Raw genomic sequence first — 21,232 nt, 5'->3', positions numbered from 1 at the left:
ATAAAAAAAGAATGAATGAAGAAAGAAAGAAAGAGAGAGAGAGAGAGAGAGAGAGAGAGAGAGAGAGAGAGAGAGACATTGTCCAGAGTTCTGACAATCTGTAAGATTGTGGATTCATTTGGACAAAAACTTAAGCATATTTTAGGATATACTATAAGTATAAATAAATAAATATATAAATTTTACTTTGTTAGGAAAAAAACATTCTCAGATGACTATGATGATGTACCTTAAGGTTTGTTGTTGTTCATTTTTATTTTTTGTGGCCTAGTAATGCGAATGATTTTGATTATTTCAGGTTTTCACGTACAAATGACTAATGGCTACTTTTGTAATTTTTAATATTGTAAATCCTTAAGCAGCTGTGCATACCCTCACTTTTTTCCTTACTCTTTACCCTTTTAGAGACATGTTCAGATTCAGATACAGAAATTGAGAATGGGTTTTTTTCAGAATCTGTTCATACATATGCTCTAAATAGAGTAACATCCTATAGATGTAAGCAGGGATATGTGACAAATACTGGAGAAACATCAGGATCAATAACTTGCCTTCAGAATGGATGGTCACCTCAACCCTCATGCATTAGTGAGTATTTTATTATATTCCTTCAGTTATACTGATGATGCATAGCAGTTTAATTTTATTCTCCTTTTATATGGCTCTTATTTTTAATTTGTAAACTTCAAGAAAAAATATACACCATTTTTTTTCTATTTTGACTTATTCCTGCATTTTAGAGTATCCTTTCATTTGCATTTTCAATACTTTAAAATATCCTATAGTTTTAAATCTAGTGAAGAAATCTTTGAAGAGCTGCAACTCCCTGAAAGTGTGATGTACTTGTAATATGTATTTGATACTGTGAGCTAAGGTCCATGTCAGAACATCTCCCTCTTCAAAGATCTTTTAAATATTTTGATAAATGCTTCCAGGTACCAGCAAATTTTGGTGTTTGGAAACATTCCCTTGTTTTGGAACATTCAGTTAATGAATATTTTCTAGGATCAACAATTAGTTCATCTAATCTTATTCATTAGAACAATACCCAGTGCTATTTTTCAAGAAGTATTCAACATAACTCAAATGATAGGTTGATTTAAGATATTCACTAATTTTATAATAACTAATATTTTTTCAGCCACTGTAATTTTACAAGATCTTATTAAAGAAAAGGCAATTAAAATTATACCCATGTAATATTCATTTATATTAAGTTGTAATTGACATGGATTTATTGGATTATTTTTACTGCTAAAAATTAAACCCTTGATATAATACCTGTTTTAAGTTCAGCTAATCTATTTCTCTATTTTATGAGTAATTTTAATTACTAAATATAGGATGTTAATTCACAAAAGGCTATCATATTCCCCTAAAATATACATTTTCACTGGTCTTTTGGAGTGTGCAATAAGTATATGAAAAATTAGCTAAGAAACTATTTCTAAAATAATATTTTATAAATGTTTAAGAAAGAATATCAATGCTATATAAAATTGTATCTTTCATTTTAATAACTTTCAATAAGATATATTATTGTTGGTGTCCTTAGTTTCCTTCAATACTGTATTTAATTTGTTATCATATATTAATCTATAAAGACTTTTGTTCTTATGCTAATTACTCATATTGGCTATTGACATATTTGAAATAAAATTATCTTTTATTTTACATTAGAGTCTTGTGAACGGCCTGTATTTGAGAATTCTGTAACTAAGAATACCAGGACATGGTTTAAGCTCAATGACAAATTAGACTATGAATGTCGCGTTGGATATGAAAATGAATATAAACATACCAAAGGCTCTATAACATGTACTTATTATGGATGGTCTAATAAAACCTCATGTTATGGTAAGCACTATTTTCTTTTTTTTTTTTTTTTTTTTTTTTTTTTGGTAATCACTATTTTCTCTGGATTAGATTTTTTAAGAAAAAAAATTTATATGCTAGAAATAGAAATTCCTAGAATCTTTCTTATGATTTAATATAACCTATGAAAAAGGACTGTTTTGAAAGCCAATGATGTTTATATTTGCACATATTATTTAATTACATTCATTTATTTATCCTGTGTGTATACATGCATATATGTGTGTATTTATGGAGGTGTGTATACTGCATTATACATGAAGGTGTCGGAGAACCTGTGGGAGTCAGCTCTTTCTTTTTATCATATGTGTCTGAGGGATTGAACTCAGAATTTCAGGCTTAGAGGCAAGCACTCTCACTGACAGCCATCATTCTGACATAATAATCTGTTTTTAAATAATATATTTATTAGTTGTATATGCCATCAGGTTATTATTCTAACAATTAGGACCCTGGATCAAGAAATTTTAAATTTGAGAGTATATTGGACTACATACTAAGTTCTGTTTTCAAAAGCAACCAAACCCAAAATTTCATTAAATTAATGATTCCTTTGTGTGGCCTGGGTATATCATGTATCTTTTATTAGAGGACAATTCTTTTATTATTCAAGTTCTTAATTATATAGACTAGGTCTCCCTATCAAAATTATGAACTGAAGTATGAAGCCAGGACATGAAAACTTGAGGGCTAGGGAGATGGCTCAGTAGTTAAGATCATGGGCTGTTCTTCTAGAGTTTATGAGTTCAATTCCCAGCAACCACATGATGGCTCACAATGACCTATAATGAGTTCTGATGCCCTCTTCCAGTATGCAGGTGTCTATACAGATAAGGCAATCATACATAAAGTAAATAAATCCTTAAAAAGAAAAGAAAAAAGATATAAAAAAAACTTAAACAGTGTGAGGGTAGAGGATAAATAACAATACAAATGAAAAACATATATTTTTAAAAAGACTAGTAGAAGATACTGAGAAATTTGATTTGCAGATTCAAGGGTCCACTCAAATGTGGATTTCTACCCCTGTCAAAATGTCTTGATAGGTAGAAGTGGACATTTTTGAAATCCAAGCCAGTCTGGGTTATATAGGAATTGTGTTACAGCTCTGAAAGGAAATGCTTCCCCAGTGGAGGTGCTGAAGCTCTGAGTTTCCCAGTGCAGGTGTGATAGCACTGAAGGGAAAGGTACACTGGCAGCATGGAGCTAAGAAAAAGCACATTCATAGCACAAATAACAAACCTCACACAAGAACTTTATTAGAAAAGACATGAGAAAACTGTGTCTGCTCCAGAGTGAAGCAGCAAAGAGAGCAGGAGTTTGATTTGTATAGGATATTTTGGGGGCCTAGGAGTTGCATATGCTTTTAAGGGCAACTTGGGATTGGTGGGTTTTTGTCTTGTTTTTGTTTTTATTTTTGTTTTTTTGTGTTTGTTTTTTGTTTTGTTTTGTTTTTGTTTTTTAACCAGGTCTTGGAACAAGCTCATTGATTAATGAGATTTTGAGCTCATCTTGGGTCCTTTTCTCCCCTGTAGGAAGGAACTTGGCCATTAGCATCTCAAGGGACATAGCCATTATAGTAGTTTGGAGGTGGGGCTTGGTCACTTGTCTGACCTCAAGGGGCTTACAGTAAGGGAGTGGCTGCCTCTGCTTGGCCAAAGTGCTGCAGAAAACTGAGTAGGAGGCAGGTAAATATATGATTTGTGTGGGGGCAGGGGTCTGGAGGGGGTTGATAGTGTGAGTTTAAGAGGATGAACTTTTCCAGGGTGGGGAATGGTGAGATTTCAAGATGAACCCAGGGATTGGTGGATATTCATGCTCAGGGATTAGTGGGATTTCTGATTGAAGGATTAGTAGGTTTGGGTAGGTTTTAAACCTGGAAATGAGCTCAGAACTTTTACTCTAAATGAATATATCTCATAAACAGACAAACAGCAACAAGTGACTTACATATTTAAAAAAAAATCAAACTAAACAATTGGTGATCATTAGTTTCTCTCTGATTATAAGCAGTTCAAGATTATGAAATCAGGACTTTCTACAATACAATACTAAAATAGAATGTAAGGAAAGGGATATTAGTTCCATGACACAGTACTTTGCCTGAGGGTCAAGACTAACATGTCAAATGTAAAATAAAATATAATATGAAATTATTTATTTACCATTTTCATGTGTGAGAATTTTTCCCATGAGGCAATATACAAGCATCTACCTACCCAAGATAGGGAACCCATGACACACCAATGTACAGATACCACCAAATTCCAACTTGAAGAACCTTTAGTTGTGCCCAGACTGGAAAACACAAACAAACAAACAAACAAACAAACAAAAAACAAAAATCAAAGAGACAACCAGGAACCACAACTCCAATGCAAGCCCATGAACATCTTTGCCCATGAACGTCTTTATTCAAGCTTGAGCTTGGGCTACAAATTTTTCTGATAGAATAAGAAGGAGAGTGACACTCAGATCTAGGGGCTTAGGGTTTGTATAGGGAAAAAATTGCAAGCTGTGGCATTCAAGCCTTGGCATGACATGATTGGGTAAATGGGTAAAGGAATGTTAACATTCAAACTGATATCGTCAGGGAAATAACACACATCCAAAATGGGGCAGCTTGTCTTGGGAATGATTCATGTTTTCTTAACTTATGCTGCTATTATGACCATCTTATCCTGTTGCCGCAAGCTGGCCATAGATGTTATGTCTATCTAAGTCTGCTTGGAATTCTTGGTGGTCTCTTTCCCAGAGCCCAAGAATGGCGGCCATATTACTCCAAGCACAGCAGCTTTCTCCAAGGACAACAGTTTTCTCCATGGACAAGAGCTTAAAATAGAGTGTAGAGTAAAAGATGGAATAGCTCCTCCTGCTTTTTGCCTCTTGAGAATTTTATTAATCTTATTAATTTTATTAATTTCAGAAATATGGAGGAGGGATTTCTTATAGGAAAATAAATGACTCATAGACAGCTACATCCCCAAAGCCTACCCATTATGGCTGACAGCTCACAAAAACACAGATGAGCATATTACATAACTTGTAGGCAACACAATAGGTTGAAGACTGTTTGTTTTTTTGTTTTTTTTTCCAAGTGATTCAGCTGTTTTACGTACCTTCCAGATCTGGGTAGGACCCTGCTTCTTCTGGGAAGTTGGTATGATGTCAATCTATTTTTTTGTATCTAGGGTGGTCTAGGCTCCTTCCTTTCAGCTTTGCTTGTCTGAGTGATTCTCAGCAATCTTAATATCTTGGTTACTCTGGTAGGGAGGAGCCTGCTGAATCTGCTCAGTTTCAGGGACTCCCTGAAGCTATTTTGAATTGTTTACCTCCCTGCTTAAGGGGCTTCCCAGAAGGATGGAGTATTTTAATCTCAAAGAAACTGTTACCCAAAAATTTCCCATGGACTTTCAATGTCTCCAGGCCAGTCAGGAAATGTGAATTAGAGGAGAGGAAATGGAGTGACTGAGATGGCAATGCAAACTGATATGATTAGATAGTGTTACATTACACACACACACACACACACACACACACACACACACACACTCACACACACACACACGGGTATAACAGACATAATTTATGGACTGACATACTCTGTATAAATACAGTAACTGAGGAATGATTTTTTTTCACTTTAAGACAGTATTATGGTATACTTATTAAATAATTTGAATAAAAGAAACAAAAATACATAAATAAGATAGAACAAATCAAACAATAATTATAGCTGGTTGGATTGTGACATTCATTTTTTCCACTGGGAAAGAGCACACACTTTGACTCAATTAAAGTTTAGATTAAATTAATTTATTCTTATTGATAGCAGCACAGAAAGGGGTTAAACGAGGCGTTTATAAAGTTGGATACCAAAAGGTGTGCATTACAATTATCTACGGAATCTACAGCTGAAAAAAAGAAAGTGTTTTACTCCCAATTGTCCATCTTTACCATTGTACACTAGTAAAACGACCACTTCATCCCTGTCTCACAAAAGCAAAAAACAAACTGTTAGCTATCTTACAACAGGAATTCTAACTACCCAAACGTCTTTTCTTTTGTTTTTGTTACTTTTGTTTATTTTTATTTTTACTTATTCTTCTCTCTTACAATATACCCCAACTGCAGCCTCCCTTCTCTCAACTCCTCCCAGTTTCCACGTTCCCTTCTCACCAGACTCACTGTTCCTCCCTTCCCCTTACAGAAAAGTGCATGCGACTCACTGATATCCACCAAACATGGCATAACAAGATGCAATAAGACTAGACAAAAACACTCATTTCAAGGCTGGATGAAGCAACCAAGTAGTATATTGGTCTCAAGAGCAGGCAAAAGAATTAGAGACATTTCCCATTCACCCTATTAGGAGTCCCACAAAATGCCCAAGATAAACAACAGTTTGTATGCAGAGGACGGAGCACAGACACATGCAGGCTCTTTGATTGCAGCTCCAGTCTCTGTAGCCTCTATGATTCCTCCTTAGTTCATTCTGTGGACCATATTTCCCTGCTGTCCCCAGTTCACCCACAAAACTCATTCTATTGCCGCTTCCCATGGGGTTCTCCTTCTTACTTAATGCACCTTCTTACTTAGCCTCACTTGGTCTGTGGACTGTAGCATGATTATCCTTTACTTAATCTTTAATAACTACTTAAGCGTTCATATAATTTTTGTCTTTCCAGGTCTGGTTGCATCACTCAGGATAGTTTTTTTTTTTTTTTCTAGTTCCATCATTTTCCTGCAAGTTTCATGATGACATTTTTTAAACAACTTGTGTAATATATCATTTTATAAATATACTACATTTTTATGCATTCCTCAGTTGTGGGGCATCTAGGTTTTTAAACTATGCAGCCTCTGATTGCTGGCCTTCAAGGTAGTGTCAGACATGGCTGTCTCTCACTGCATGGTTCTTTTTTTTTTTTTTTTTTTTTTTTTTTTTTCGAGACAGGGTTTCTCTGTGTAGCCCTGGCTGTCCTGGCACTCACTTTGTAGACCAGGCTGGCCTCGAACTCAGAAATCCGCCTGCCTCTGCCTCCCGAGTGCTGGGAACACTGCATGGTTCTTAAACTGAACCAATGGGGAGGAGGGTATAGGGGACTTTCAGGATAGCATTTGAAATGTAAATGAAGTAAATACCTAATAAAACATTGGAAGAAAAAAAACCTGAACCAATCATTGGTTGGTCATTCCCACAAATTAAACTGAAATTATTTTAATATGTCTTAGAAATTGTATGACACTAATTTCAAATCTGAGGGAAACAAATTTATGTTGTAAGAATAGGAAAGTTATTACTTTCATATTAATATTTATCTGCAGCAAATTAGATCCAGTGAAAGTAAGTTGATGTTTTAAAATCAGTTTTGACATTAACATATTACACTTTCTAATAATTCTGAGAATACCATATTGATTTAGAGGCTATATTAGTGCTAGTATGCAAATTTTTTTTTTTTTTTGGTAAGGAAAAGGGTTACTGAATTTCCTTGTGAATGTACATGAAATAGATAAACCTACCTATCAGTGATTAATTGTATATTCTAATTATCTTGCTTTTCAAGAAAGAGAATGCAGCATTCCCACTCTAGACCCAAAACTAGTCGTTTCTCCCAAAAAAGAAAAATACAGAGTTGGAGATTTGTTGGAATTCTCCTGCCGTTCAGGATACAGAGTTGGGCCAGATTCAGTGCAATGCTACCACTTTGGATGGTCTCCTAGTTTCCCTATATGTAAAGGTCAGTATGTGTTTCATATTTGATGAATTAGGATCAGAAGTTTATTTTTCTTCTTTCATGTTCCCAATTTATCCAGTATGTCTATAACATTAAAATCTTCAGGGAAATTGACATCCAAGAAAGATATGTTTTATGTGACTGATACACAGCCACATATTTATGAGCTTAAGCCAAGCTAACTTGTTCCTTTAAATGTGTTATCAATGTGTTTACGCATGCAGACATGATGCCTGAGACTGAAGAGGTTTCTTTCATTTTGTCAGCATTATCATTAGAGCTGGTGCTTTTATAGCATATTCCTTCCCTCATATTGCATAGAATATGCCCAAACATGCAAAAGCAGATTTTAATTAATTCAACACCAGGTATTAAACAAATTAAAATAGATAATAGGTATACTGCTGATGTTTTCTACAATGTGATAACTGTATGATAAAATAGTACCAGTCAATGTGAAAATCATTATAATCCACACAACAATTACTGAATGATTTTCATGTATCTTCAAGCTGTCAGGTTTACCAAAAATTCTTCCACCTTCAATACATTTGCAATACTATTTCAACAAATGTATTATAGCTGTGAAGTGTAAATCTAGTGTAAATACCATTAACTTAGAAAAGATTTATAAAAAGTGATATGGTGAGTAAACTTTAAATTTCTCCATTTACTAAAATTTAGACTGTAAGATGGACATTTTCATTTATATTTATACAGTATTTCTGCAGCAGGTCAAGTAGCATCATGTGCACCACCTCTTGAAATTCTTAATGGGGAAATTAATGAAACAAAAAGACTTGAATACAGCCATGGTGAGGTGGTGGTATATAATTGCAAACCTAGATTCCTACTTAAGGGACCCAATAAAATCCAGTGTGTTGATGGGAAGTGGACAACCTTGCCTGTATGTGTTGGTAAGTAAAAACATCAATACTTCAAAGATATTTTGTATTTGAAGTGGTGCATTTATCAAAAATACATTTTTGTGAAACATCTACAGAGGAGGAGAGAATATGTGGAGACATTCCTCAACTTGAACATGGCTCTGTCAAGTTTTTCGTCCCTCCCTACCACCATGGAGATTCAGTGGAGTTCACTTGTGAAGAAACCTTCACAATGATTGGACATGGGTCAGTTTCTTGCATTAGTGGAAAGTGGACCCAGCTTCCTAAATGTGTTGGTAAGTATGTGTGCATAAAATGATACTTTATAAAGTTTAATATTTGTATTGTAGAAATATTTACTACTGTATACTTTTGAAGTTAGTAGTCTTTTTGGAAATATCTAGTCTTAAATAATATGAATCCAAACTTTTGTTGTTTATAATTTGATGTATTTTTACAAAAGAACAGAAATAATTAATATAATCTATAAAATTTTGTTCACTACCTTAAGATAAATCTAGTTGTTAATTATGAATTTTCATGGGACTGAAATGTGAATATTAACACACAAGTAGATATGACTATGGCACAAAAATATCATTTCCTTTATTGTATGAGACTCTCCTCTCAAGTCTTGAAAAGCTAAGAAATAAAGTCAGCTAATCACCCGTTTCCTATTCCCATTTCTTCCCTAAGTACAGCTATAATGCTTGTGTTTATTCTACAGGCTGCATTCTAAAGTCCATGTGCTGGAGCTAGGACCATCCTCCCTGCTATCAGATGTAGAACTCAGGGACTGGATGGGAAGCGTTGTCCCATATATCACTTCTGCACTGATTCCCCATATTCTTTTGGTGATTCAATCTTAATGACTAGCTGAAAGCATCTTGGTGTCTACATTCTCTTTCGTCTGAAATGGAAGGTTTTCTTAGCATGATCTTGGTCATTTTTGAAGCACGGTCCCTGGTGTCCAGTCTTTACGATTGATTGGAGTTTGGGGTATTCATTAATGCCAGGGGAACATAGAGCTCCTTTGGCTATAGCACCTATACTGGTTCTCCAAGCTCAGACACCCAAACTTCGTACTAATTTGTCATGTAAACAGATACCACTACTGCATATTAATCCTAATAAATTTTTGCTCAACAAACACATTTTGTCAAAGTCATCTTCATCACTGCTTTAAAACTGTTTAGCAGCTTGTTTCATATGGAGAAAGATCAGACAGAATATCATATAAAATTTTAATTCTTTTTTATATTATTCTATATTTATTTTTCTATATTCTACTTTATTAGTCGTTCAGATGTCAGAGGTTTAATTTGCTTAATCTGCCTATAGCCACCTTAATATGACTCTCTCCAGTTATGTCTTTCTGGGCTACAAACTTAATGTTATGATTCAAGTATTTTTACCTTGACAGTATACATTACCTTTTTGCATATCCTTAGCTTTCTCTTGATGACTGAGAAGCAAATCAACCACATAGTCACCATGTCCCTTTGACCTTCTTTTCCTTCACAGAACATCAGTTTCTGTCCTTTGTAGACCAATTTTTAGGAAGGGGCTAATTCTCAGGGACGTTTAGTTCTCGCAGCAGTCTCGTCAACATTTTAAATGTTACACAATTTGTTCGAATTATTTACTTTTATTTGCACTATGTTTATTTCACTCTAGATTCAAATTATTAATAAATGTTATCCAGGGCCTGTACTGAAATATCAAATTCAGAGCAGTCTCTCATTTTCACCAACTAATTAAAATACATAACATATGAAAAAAACAAATATATTGTACTTACTTAACTCATAACATGACTAGAACAATTTATTATTATAACTTTATATTTCTATTTTATAGAATAATCTAGAATATGTAAGTATTTATCGTAGACTCATATGAGAGAAATATAAAGGAGATAGATGGTGACTATAAGCATCTAATTTCTTATACCAATTCTTCATAAAATTTTTTGAATTATTTGTATACTATATAGTATAACTTAGATGTTCTTTTCTTGTGTCACATCAATCAAAAAAGGAAATGTGAAGTAGAAAATTTCTATATCCTATCCCCACATTTATTTTAATTTTGAAAATTTTAACATTTACCATTATGAAAAAATGGGAGAGTAATGAATTTGAACACTTTCAGCTTTTAAGGCTATGACATGACCTGATCATGTCATAATCATATCTTATATAGAGATCTGAGACAGTGATTTCTTTTATGCTTTTGTAGTTGCCTAGTACCCAAGTCCCTTCATGACACAAATTTTTGCTGAGACATAAAAGAGTGGACATGATATCTCATTCCCACACCATAGGCCACTTCTGCATGGTGAATCTCAGCATTTTGGTTGGCAGAATTTAGTGTAATAAGACATAGTTTCATAATACATTTACTGTATGTATATTTTAATGTAGTACTTCACTCACTCATTATGTGTTTTTATTTTCATGGAAATATATTTTCATATAGCAACAGACCAACTGGAGAAGTGTAGAGTACTGAAGTCAACTGACATAGAAGCAATTAAACAAAAAAGGAATGAATTTAAGCATAACTCCACCATGAATTACAAATGTAGAAACAAGCAGGACTATGAACACTCAATCTGTATCAATGGAAAATGGGATCCTGAGCCAAACTGTAAAAGTAAGTGCTTATTGGCACTGTCTTCTCTTGAGTGTCCTAGCATTTTCAACTATAGTAGTAGTGTATTTATTTCCTTAATAAAATTTTACTAGAATATTATGTGTGAAATCCTATTTATATTATTTCTACCTCTCACTTTTCCTTCTCCAACTCAACTCTTCTTGTATCCCTTCAATTTCATATCCATTTTATGAATTCTTCTTGATATATTATATATAAAACTTGTATATGTAAATTAAACCTGATGAGTCCATTAAGTGTTTCTTCTATGGGTATGAGTTCAGGACTAAGTTCATGGGATTGGATTACTTATTTGTTGGCTCTCTCATCCAGAGAGAAGACTCATTATTCCAGTGTAGACCTCCATTAATTTCCTGTAAGCTCTTCATTTAGGAGAATGGCCATATAGCATTTTCGCTATCGATACTAATATTTCAGTTGGTATTATTAATATGCATATCTTGTTAGGTGACCACCCATTTGAGATTTCATGAGTTTGAGATATCCTGCCCTATATGAAGATTCATATTCTAACACATTTTTTTTGGAAATATAGTTTTTAATCTAGGAATTGATTTAGAAATTACAGTCTCATGTTTGTTAGTGAATTGAATTGTAAAACACACAAACAAACATAATCAACATGGCTTTACCTATGTGTCATATGTTCCCTTATTCTTAGCGCTCCACTACATATGATAATTTTATCACAATAAATGTGCTATGCCATTCCTATGCCTATGCTAAATCATCATGTCATTCAGTATGGTTGTGTGCTCTGTCGACCTAACAATTTACTTAACTCTTCTAACAGTCAGTTTACCTGGAAAATTCCAATTTATTTGACACCTTCCAGTCCATGTCAGTAGGCAACAGAGTCAGTCATTCTACTACTATTTCTGCTTCCCTATTTGTATTATCACTGTTGTTTGGAGGCCCTGCTTCATTTGATATTTTAAATGTTTCTTAAAGACTAAACTTCACAGAAAGTATTTCTATGCCATTTCAAAATTAAACCTTCTACATGTGTGTTAATGGAGTACCCATGTTGTCTCTGTTATTTTATCATTGCTGTTATGATTTTGATTGTACTATTAAGATATTGTTTTTCTTTCCTGCATGGCTAGGTAGTTGTTCAAAGAAGGTGGAGAAAGGTATTCACTACACAGTGTTGATTTATTTCTAATAATTCCACTCTACTTAAGGAGAAATATAATAAAAGAATGAAATTATTAGTAACCGTTATAAAAGTACCCTTCCATGTTTTGAATCTGAGAGATGAATCTGACGGATGAATCTGAGGTGTCTTGATTTTTAGTAATTTAGTGAAAAAACTTGTCAGAAGGGTGTTAATACCAGCACTATATTATCCTGTTTGTGAACCATCAGTTTTCACATCTCTAGCTACTTCAGGTTAAATAGAATGTCCAGGTTAGTTGAAACTTTGAACAACATAATATAAACTACTTTTGGTCATACTCCATATTCTTATTGACCAAGAGTCAATGTAAAATTGATTATCAATTGTGATGCCTAATATTTATTTTCTACCTGACTGAGACCGCAACTTCCTAGGAAAACCACTTCTGAGCATGTATGTAAAGACGATTCTAGTTTAGGTTAACTGAGGAGGAACGATCCACTATATGTGTAGGTGGCAACATTTTATGGGCAGGATTTCTGACATAATACAAAGGGATAGATGACTGTGTATTCTGACTATAGATACAATATGAGCAGCAGATTCACAGTTTGGCTGCCATTGTTTCCCTACATGATGAGCTAATATAAACTCTTCTTTCTTCCTTCCTTCCATCTTCTCTTCTTTCCTTCCTTCCTTTGTTTCTTCTCTCCATCATTTTCTTCCTTCTTTCTTTATTTCTCTCTGTCTTTCCTTTTCTTTCTCCTTCCTTCCTCCTCCTTCCTTGCTAAGCTTCTTTTGTCAGGTATTTTATCACAGCAATAAGAAAAGTCATCAGTATAATTATACTTATAGTATAATTAGTATAATATACATTAGTATAAGTAAATGCAAGGACAACTTTCACTAATCAACTTTTATTTGTAAAACATTTCATAAAGATTTTTAACGTAATCTAACATATTAGATCACAAATATTCATAGTGAGCTCTGGAGAAATATTCATGTTAGCTTACACTTAATAAAATATATTTAAGTATATAATTCAGTTAAGATATTTTAAAGGCTAGAAATAATTGGAGCAAGTTTTATAAAAATAATATAAAACTGAATTCAAAATGAATGAGAAAAATTTCAAAGGAGATGAAGAATTGCTATATTTAATTGCTATACAAATGAGATATATAAAATATAGACAAAAATTACATGGTCATAACTAAATTACTATTTAATAAAAATTATTACCTCATAATGTAAGATACTCTCTTTAGTAAAGAACTATGATTTTTGATGTTTTCTATGAAAAGGCAAAACATCCTGCCCTCCTCCACCGCAGATTCCAAATACCCAAGTGATTGAAACTACCGTGAAATACTTGGATGGAGAAAGATTATCTGTTCTTTGCCAAGACAATTACCTAACTCAGGACTCAGAAGAAATGGTGTGCAAAGATGGAAGGTGGCAGTCATTACCTCGCTGCATTGGTCAGTAGCTATGACTTACTGTATACCATTAGAACTCAGATGATGGGATGGGTACTGAAAAACAAGGTCATACTATAAATATTCTGGACACATAATTCAAACAGTGTGTTTTTATTTTCTAATGTAAGTTTTTATTTTTGCTTGGCTATTTCTTCATGTAGAAAAAATTCCATGTTCCCAGCCCCCTACAATAGAACATGGATCTATTAATTTATCCAGATCTTCAGAAGAAAGGAGAGATTCCATTGAGTCCAGCAGTCATGAACATGGAACTACATTCAGCTATGTCTGTGATGATGGTTTCAGGATATCTGAAGAAAATGGGATAACCTGCTACATGGGAAAATGGAGCACTCCACCTCGTTGTGTTGGTGAGAGTGACATGAAAACACAATAGTAGTTTTAAACAAGTCATTACCAATATTCTACTCTCATCCAAAGCAGGAGACAGAATGATTTAGATCGGAACGTATACACATTTATATATTTTAACCATATATTTGTACTTGCATAATTCAATCTATCCTGCTGTAGTTGATTGTACTCTTTCTATTTAAATCTAGTTTCGCTTTCACATTTCTATTTTTAGATATAATGTAAAGTCTGTAGACTTCATTAGCTCTTGTGAATTGTATTTTTTGATTTGCTACCAAGTATTAAAGTCCAAAATGTTTTTTCTCAGAATATTATCCTCCCACCCATTCCACAATATATGGTATTTTCTGAAATCATTAATTCTTTATAATTATTAATTAGTTGTTTAACAGATGCAAGACAACAGAATGTGGTATTAGGAAGCATTTTCCACCTTTTTTATGATGGCACATCTTGCTTGTTAACATTTCATTTTAGTACAGTTATATACAGAACTAATACAAACAAGTGAATTTCTGTATTAGTGCAATGAGGAATGCTTTAACTATGTTACTCTCATTTGTGTCTTTTTCAGGACTTCCTTGTGGACCTCCACCTTCAATTCCTCGTGGTACTGTTTCTCTTGAGCTAGAGAGTTACCAACATGGGGAAGAGGTTACATACCATTGTTCTACAGGCTTTGGAACTGATGGACCAGCATTTATTAAATGTGAAGGAGGAAAGTGGTCTGACCCACCAGAATGCATAAGTATAGTTTTATTATCATTCTTTGTGTAACATATAATCTAATTCAATCTCTATGTGGCACAAGTAAGAAATGAAGCCTTAATTCTAGCATATAAGAAGGTTTTGCTGCATGGTTCTGGATGCTGGAAGTCGAATACAGTACTGGTAAAAACATAGTTTTATCTTTCAGCCTAACTAAATTGTTTTTGTTCTATGAAGTCTGAGATATCAGAATCCTCAGATTTCTAAACAGGGTCATCACTACAATGACAGTTTTAGCAGCAATGCTCCTGCAGTTACATATGCTCTAAAAGTTTGAAATAATAATCATGAGTAACTTACATTTGATAAAACAAAAGTAGAAATACTCTATAAGCATGAAAAAATGTGAGATAAAATTGAATGTAAAAATCTCAGGAATTCTGATCATCAGAGTTCTATATGTACCTTATTCATCTTCATAAGTATGGAAGAATTCAATATAACTAAGTCAAAACAGGAAAACTCCTACTATATTTATTTTTCTCTATGAAGCTACCTATTCCATATATTTTATATTCTGCAACTTTCTGAAAACATATATGTTCAAACTTTTATTTCAGAAACGGATTGTAACGTTTTACCCACAATTGAAAATGCCATAATAACAGGGAAGAACAAAAAATCATATAGGACAGGAGAACAAGTGACATTCAAATGTCAATCTCCTTATCAAATGAATGGCTCAGACACTGTGACATGTGTTAATAGCCGGTGGATTGGACAGCCAGTATGCAAAGGTATTTGGATGGGCTTTTAAGATGTATTTATTTTAGTGTCTGAGGATGACATAATTGAAAAGGGTACAGGTATTAGTTTTAAAGGGTGACCAAGTTGGTTTATATTAAAAATAATAAAAGCACTGAATTGAAAACCCAATGGTTAAGTTGATAGCATGATGGTGTTCAGAGTTTACTTTCAAAATCATCAGCATCACTATCTTTGGACCATGTTTTAAAAATGTAAATTAACACCGAGGAGTACATGATAGACATCCTCAATAGGAAAACATCTAGAGATGAGACCGTCAGCCTCCCACAATGCCTTTGCAGAGATCTGTGTATGACTCAGTTTGGAAGGTGCTGTAGTCTCTAAATATTTTTGATACATTTTTCTATAATTACCTTTCCAACGATCTTGCTTACATCTTATTTTATCAAGTTTGTTATATTAGGATATTTTATGTGATCATCATTTTCTTATGACTATGGTACTCTTAAATCAATGTTCTTTTTTTTCTCTAACATTGCAAATAGATTTATTTCTCATACAATGATTTCTGATTATGTTTTCTCTTCCCTCCACTTGTTCCACTTTCTTTCCACCTCCTGTCTCATCTAATTTATACACTTTCAGTATTTCAGAAGAAAGGAAATAGTTTTCTAAGGAGTAATAATAATAAAATAGAAACAAATACACTGGGAGGTGACAAAACAAGTAATTTTAAGGAAAGCAGCAGAAGAAAAGGCATAAGAAACTAAATAGACACAAAGCCCCACTTTATACACTCAGGAATTCCATAAAAATACTAACCTGAAAGCCATAATATATTTGACAGTATGCAAAGTACCTTCCTATACCAAAGATGGTTGCCTTCAGGGGTGAAGGTCCTATGTAGGCACCAGTGTAATTTTCCTATGTTCAGTGAGATGCATAGGTGTTGTCTTTCACGATGTAGCCTTGCCTTCAGGTTGTAGCGTACAATCTGTAGTCTTGTCAACAGCCTGACTATGTTCTTTTGGAGTTCCACGAGACCCCTCTGGCACTCATCTAATTTGATGTAACCTAATCCTAGCATTAAAAGCTTCATTGGTAACATGATATGTCCATTGGAACCCTGTCTCTTCACATTTTTGGTGATTCCATTTAGATTTCATATATATATATATATATATATATATATATATATATATATATATGTGTGTGTGTGTGTGTGTACATATATACATATACACACATATATACATATAAATATACATATATTCCATATATGTACACACATATATACATATATATACACATAAATATACATATACATATAAAGAGTATATATGTGTATATATATGTATATGTTTATAAATATTTATTTATTTATTTATTTGTATTATATTTTTATAATATCCCTCAAATGACACTTAACTTTTGTTTTTCCTCTGTATTCTGTCTTTTCTCTCCCCTTCCTGCCATCCATAACTATCTACTCTATTTTACCATCCTAAGAAGACAATACCTTAGCCTCAGTTCATTATGCTATACCTAACCACTGTTTTTATATGGATTGTAACTTGGCTTTCCTGACTTTACAGCTAATATCTGTGTATAAGCAAATACATACATGTATGACTTCTTTGTTTTGAGTTACCTCACTCAGGATGAATTTTAGTCTATTTCCCACCATTTCACTGTGACATTCATGATTTCATTTTTTTGTGTGCAAATAAATGTAGCAAATTTTCTTTATCCAGCCACCAAGTCATAAATATATTTGGAATCTTATGCAATAATTGGACACTCAAGACGAGCAAATAGGTAGTGGTACTTTATTTTGTTCTTTAGATAATTCCTGTGTGGATCCGCCACATGTGCCAAATGCTACTATAGTAACAAGGACCAAGGATAAATATCTACCTGGAGACAGAGTACGTTATAAATGTAATAAACCTTTGGAACTATTTGGGCAAGTGGAAGTGATGTGTGAAAATGGGATATGGACAGAAAAACCAAAGTGCCGAGGTAGGCATCATTTTTCCTAATGTTTCTTTGACAATGTAATTTATTTAATGTACATTAGTGAAAATAAACAGAAGTAATTTTAAAATTTCTAAAATTTATTTTATTTAAATCCCAAATGTTATCCCTTCCCAGTGCTCCCCTCCCAGAGCACTTTTGCTTAAGGTCACCCACATTGAGACCTGGGAGCCTCCCCCATCCTGGGCCTCTGGGACTTTATGGAGGCTGCCCTGATCCCCTGTCTCTGGCATCTTCTGGGTTCCATTTATTTTCCTGGCCCTATGTGTTTCTCTTCTGCTCCACCCCATACCTGATCCTGCCCCACCCCCATTTCCCTTCCTTTCCCCTCTCCCACACAGGTAATGCACATCCTTTACCTCCCGTGAATATTTTCTTTCACATTCTAAGTGGGATCCTCATTTGGACCTACCCTCTTGTTTAACTTCTTAGGATCTGTGGGGTGTATCTTGGGTACCCAGTACATTTGGGCTAATAGCCACTTATCAGTGAGTATATACCATTAATGTCCTTTTGTGTCTAGGTTACCTTTGTCAAGATGATTTTTTCTAGTTTCGTCAATTTGCCTGAAAATTTATGATATCCTAGTTATGAATAGCTGAATATCATTCTATTGTGTAAATGAACCATATTTTCTGTATCTATTTTTCTGTTGTGAGATATCTGGGTTGTTTACAGCTTTTGGCTATTATGAACATAGTGGAGCATGTATGTCCTTATGGTATGGTAGAACATCTTTTGGTTATATGCACATGAATGGTATAACTGGGTCTTGAGGTAAAGTGATTTCCAATTTTCTAAGGAACCGCAAGATTAATTTGCAGAGTGGTTGTGTAAATTTACAATCCCACCAACAATGGAGAAGCGTTCCCCTTTCTCCACATCCTGAACAGCATGTGCTGTCATTTGAATGACTTGAGAAGCCATTTTGGTTGGTGCAAAGTGGAAGCTCATGGTTGTTTTGATTTGCATTTCTTTGATGACAAAAGATGTTGATTTTTTTAACTATCTTTTTTTTTTAACTGAACACAGTTTCTTTTCCCTCCAATCCTCTCAACTTCCTCAAACTTCACCTCTCCCCAAGATCCCCTGCCCTCTGCTTCCCTTTAAAAATAATATTCCTCCAAGAGACAATAGCCAAGCATGACAACACAAGATACAATAAGACAAGTTAAAAATCCTCTCATATTGAGGCTGGACAAGGCAACCTAACAGGAATAAAAGTGTCCCAAGAGCAGGCAAAATACTCAGATGTACAACCACTCCCACTGTTAGGAATATCACAAAAACACCATGCTAACACCATAACGTATACACAGAAGACCTTGTGCAGATCCAAGCCTTCCTCTTCTTTGCTGCTTCAGTCACTGTGAGCACATGTGAACTCTGCTTAGTTAATTCAGTGGGCTAGGTTCTCCTGGTGTCCTCCATGCCCCCTGACTCCCACAATTCTGCTCAAGTGCCATCTCTGTCGAATTCCCTGATCTCCGAGGGAAGGTACCCAATGAAAACCTCTAATTTAGACTCTCTTCTACTCCCATTAGCTGCCAGAGAAAGCCTATTTAATGACAACTTGGCAAAACACCCATTCTAGGTGTCTGAATTGTCCAGTCTTTGGTTCCTGGCCATACAGTCAATGTAGAGCACGGTCATTCAAGAGATGATACAGTTGTTAAAGACTAGGCTCACTACCAAAGTGATAAGAGAATCATTTTCTTAAAAAAAAAGAAAAGAAAAGAAATTGATACAGTTTTGAGGAATATAATAAAGAAATATGGTGGAAATTTTTTAAAAAATTGAATCAGATTAGAGGAATTGCTACTAAGGAAAAATGAATTACTTTACAACAAAAGATATTCATTTATTCATTCAATATTAAATGTATAAAACAATATTTATGTAAGGCTTGAGAAAAGATTTACCAAATAATTATTTTCAAATGTAAATATATGGTTTAATAGAATATCTCTATATGAGAAAATATATTTTATTTGTTATCTTTTCTTATTTCTTTCATTTTGAATTCAACACATATGAATTGTCAATGACTACATGGTAAAAGTTAGATTTATAAACACAGGATTTTTCTAATTTTCCTCAATTATTTATTATTTAATATGAACTATATATTTATGATGGATGTATTTAACTCATACCTATAAAGAAACATCAACTGCCTAATCCATCAATCAAACCTCAATATTCAGATCATTTGCATGTGAAACAATTTTTAATATGTTTTGTATACCAGTTCATTTGTTACTTTTGTGTTTGTGTTCTCTGTTTATAGTTTTTTGGTTTTGATTTTACTTTTTAAATCTTTTTTTTTTTTTTTTTTTTTTTTTTTTTTTTTTTTTACGTTCCAATCCTTATCTCCCTACCGGGATGCCCTCCAACTGTTCTTCATACCTGATCATATTCCCCTCCCTCCCTGGTGGTACTGAGGCATCCTCAATTGGGCCCTTTGGCTTGTTAAACTTCTTGAGTTATGAGGATTGTAACCATACTTTTTTGGCTAATATCCACTTAGTGAGTATACCATGAATGTACTTTGGATCTGGGTTACTTCATATTCAGGATAATATTTTTGAGTTCCATCCATTAGACTTCAAAACTCAGCATGTCCTAATTTTTTATAGCTGAGTAATATTCCATTGTGTAAATGAACCACATTTTCTGTAGCCATTCTTCTATTGTGGGACATTTCTGTTGTTTCCAACTTCTGGCTATCACAAATAATAGTCACTATGAACACAGTGAAACATGTTCCTATGTGACACGCCCTGGGACATCATTTGGATATATATGTCCAAGAGTGGTATTACTGTTTCTTCAGGTTTATCCATTTCCAAATTTCTGAGGAAACTCTAGATTGATTTCCAGAGTGGTTCTACCAGTTTTTAATCTCACAAGCAATAGAAGAGTGTTCCTCTTTCCCTGAATTCATGTCAGTATGTGCTGTCACTTGAGTTTTTGACCTTAGCCATTCTGATTGGTGTAAGGGAGAACCTCAGGGTCACTTTGATTTCAATTTCCCTGATGACTAAGGAATTTGAACATTTCTTTAAGTGCTTCTCAATGCATCAAGATTCCTCCCATGATTTCTGTTGTTGTTGTTGAGTTCTATATTCCATTTGATTGGGTTGTTTGGTTTCTTTGTGGTCAGCTTCTTGAGTTCTTTGTATATTTTGGATATTAGTCCTCTACCGAATGTAGGGTTAGTAAAGTTTTTTTTTTTGTTCCCAATCTGTATGTTGCCAATTTTTCCTACTGTTTATATCCTTTGCCATATAGAAGCTTTTCAGTTTCATGAGGTCCCATTTATCAATTCTTGATCTTAGAACCTGAGTCAATAGAGTTCTGTTTAGGAAATTTCCCTCCATCTCAATGAGTACAAGGTTCATTTCAAATTTCTTTTCTATTTGGTTCAGTATATCTATTTTATGTTTAGGTCCAAACAAATTAAAGCAAGCTTTTTTTTTTTTTTTTAAATTTATTTATTTATTATATGTAAGTACACTGTAGCTGTCTTCAGACACTCCAGAAGAGGGCGCCAGA

The 21,232-nt window shown here is 33.9% G+C and overlaps 1 protein-coding gene across 2 annotated transcripts in view; it reads left to right on the top strand.

Annotated features, from left to right (window-relative positions):
- LOC110287097 (complement factor H) overlaps positions 1-21,232 on the top strand; it is a 110,411-nt gene that overhangs the window by 72,701 nt on the left and 16,478 nt on the right. Inside the window, exons 10-20 of one of the 2 annotated variants that reach the window (XM_085841587.1) lie at positions 406-588; positions 1,681-1,857; positions 7,446-7,619; positions 8,351-8,533; positions 8,620-8,799; positions 10,985-11,161; positions 13,610-13,786; positions 13,948-14,157; positions 14,736-14,909; positions 15,490-15,666; positions 17,483-17,659. In XM_085841587.1, coding sequence (XP_085697713.1) covers positions 406-588; positions 1,681-1,857; positions 7,446-7,619; positions 8,351-8,533; positions 8,620-8,799; positions 10,985-11,161; positions 13,610-13,786; positions 13,948-14,157; positions 14,736-14,909; positions 15,490-15,666; positions 17,483-17,659 — 1,989 coding nt within the window. Of the gene's footprint in view, positions 1-405; positions 589-1,680; positions 1,858-7,445; positions 7,620-8,347; positions 8,534-8,619; positions 8,800-10,984; positions 11,162-13,609; positions 13,787-13,947; positions 14,158-14,735; positions 14,910-15,489; positions 15,667-17,482; positions 17,660-21,232 lie in introns of both variants that reach the window. The other variant, XM_085841585.1, reaches the window with a different exon arrangement.

The sequence above is a fragment of the Mus caroli genome, unplaced genomic scaffold, assembly GCF_978045245.1.
Source record: "Mus caroli unplaced genomic scaffold, Mus_caroli_1 scaffold_1, whole genome shotgun sequence".
NCBI classification, from domain to species: domain Eukaryota; kingdom Metazoa; phylum Chordata; class Mammalia; order Rodentia; family Muridae; genus Mus; species Mus caroli.
Note: the sequence above shows the minus strand (reverse complement) of the source record. Positions and strands in the feature narration are given on the sequence as shown.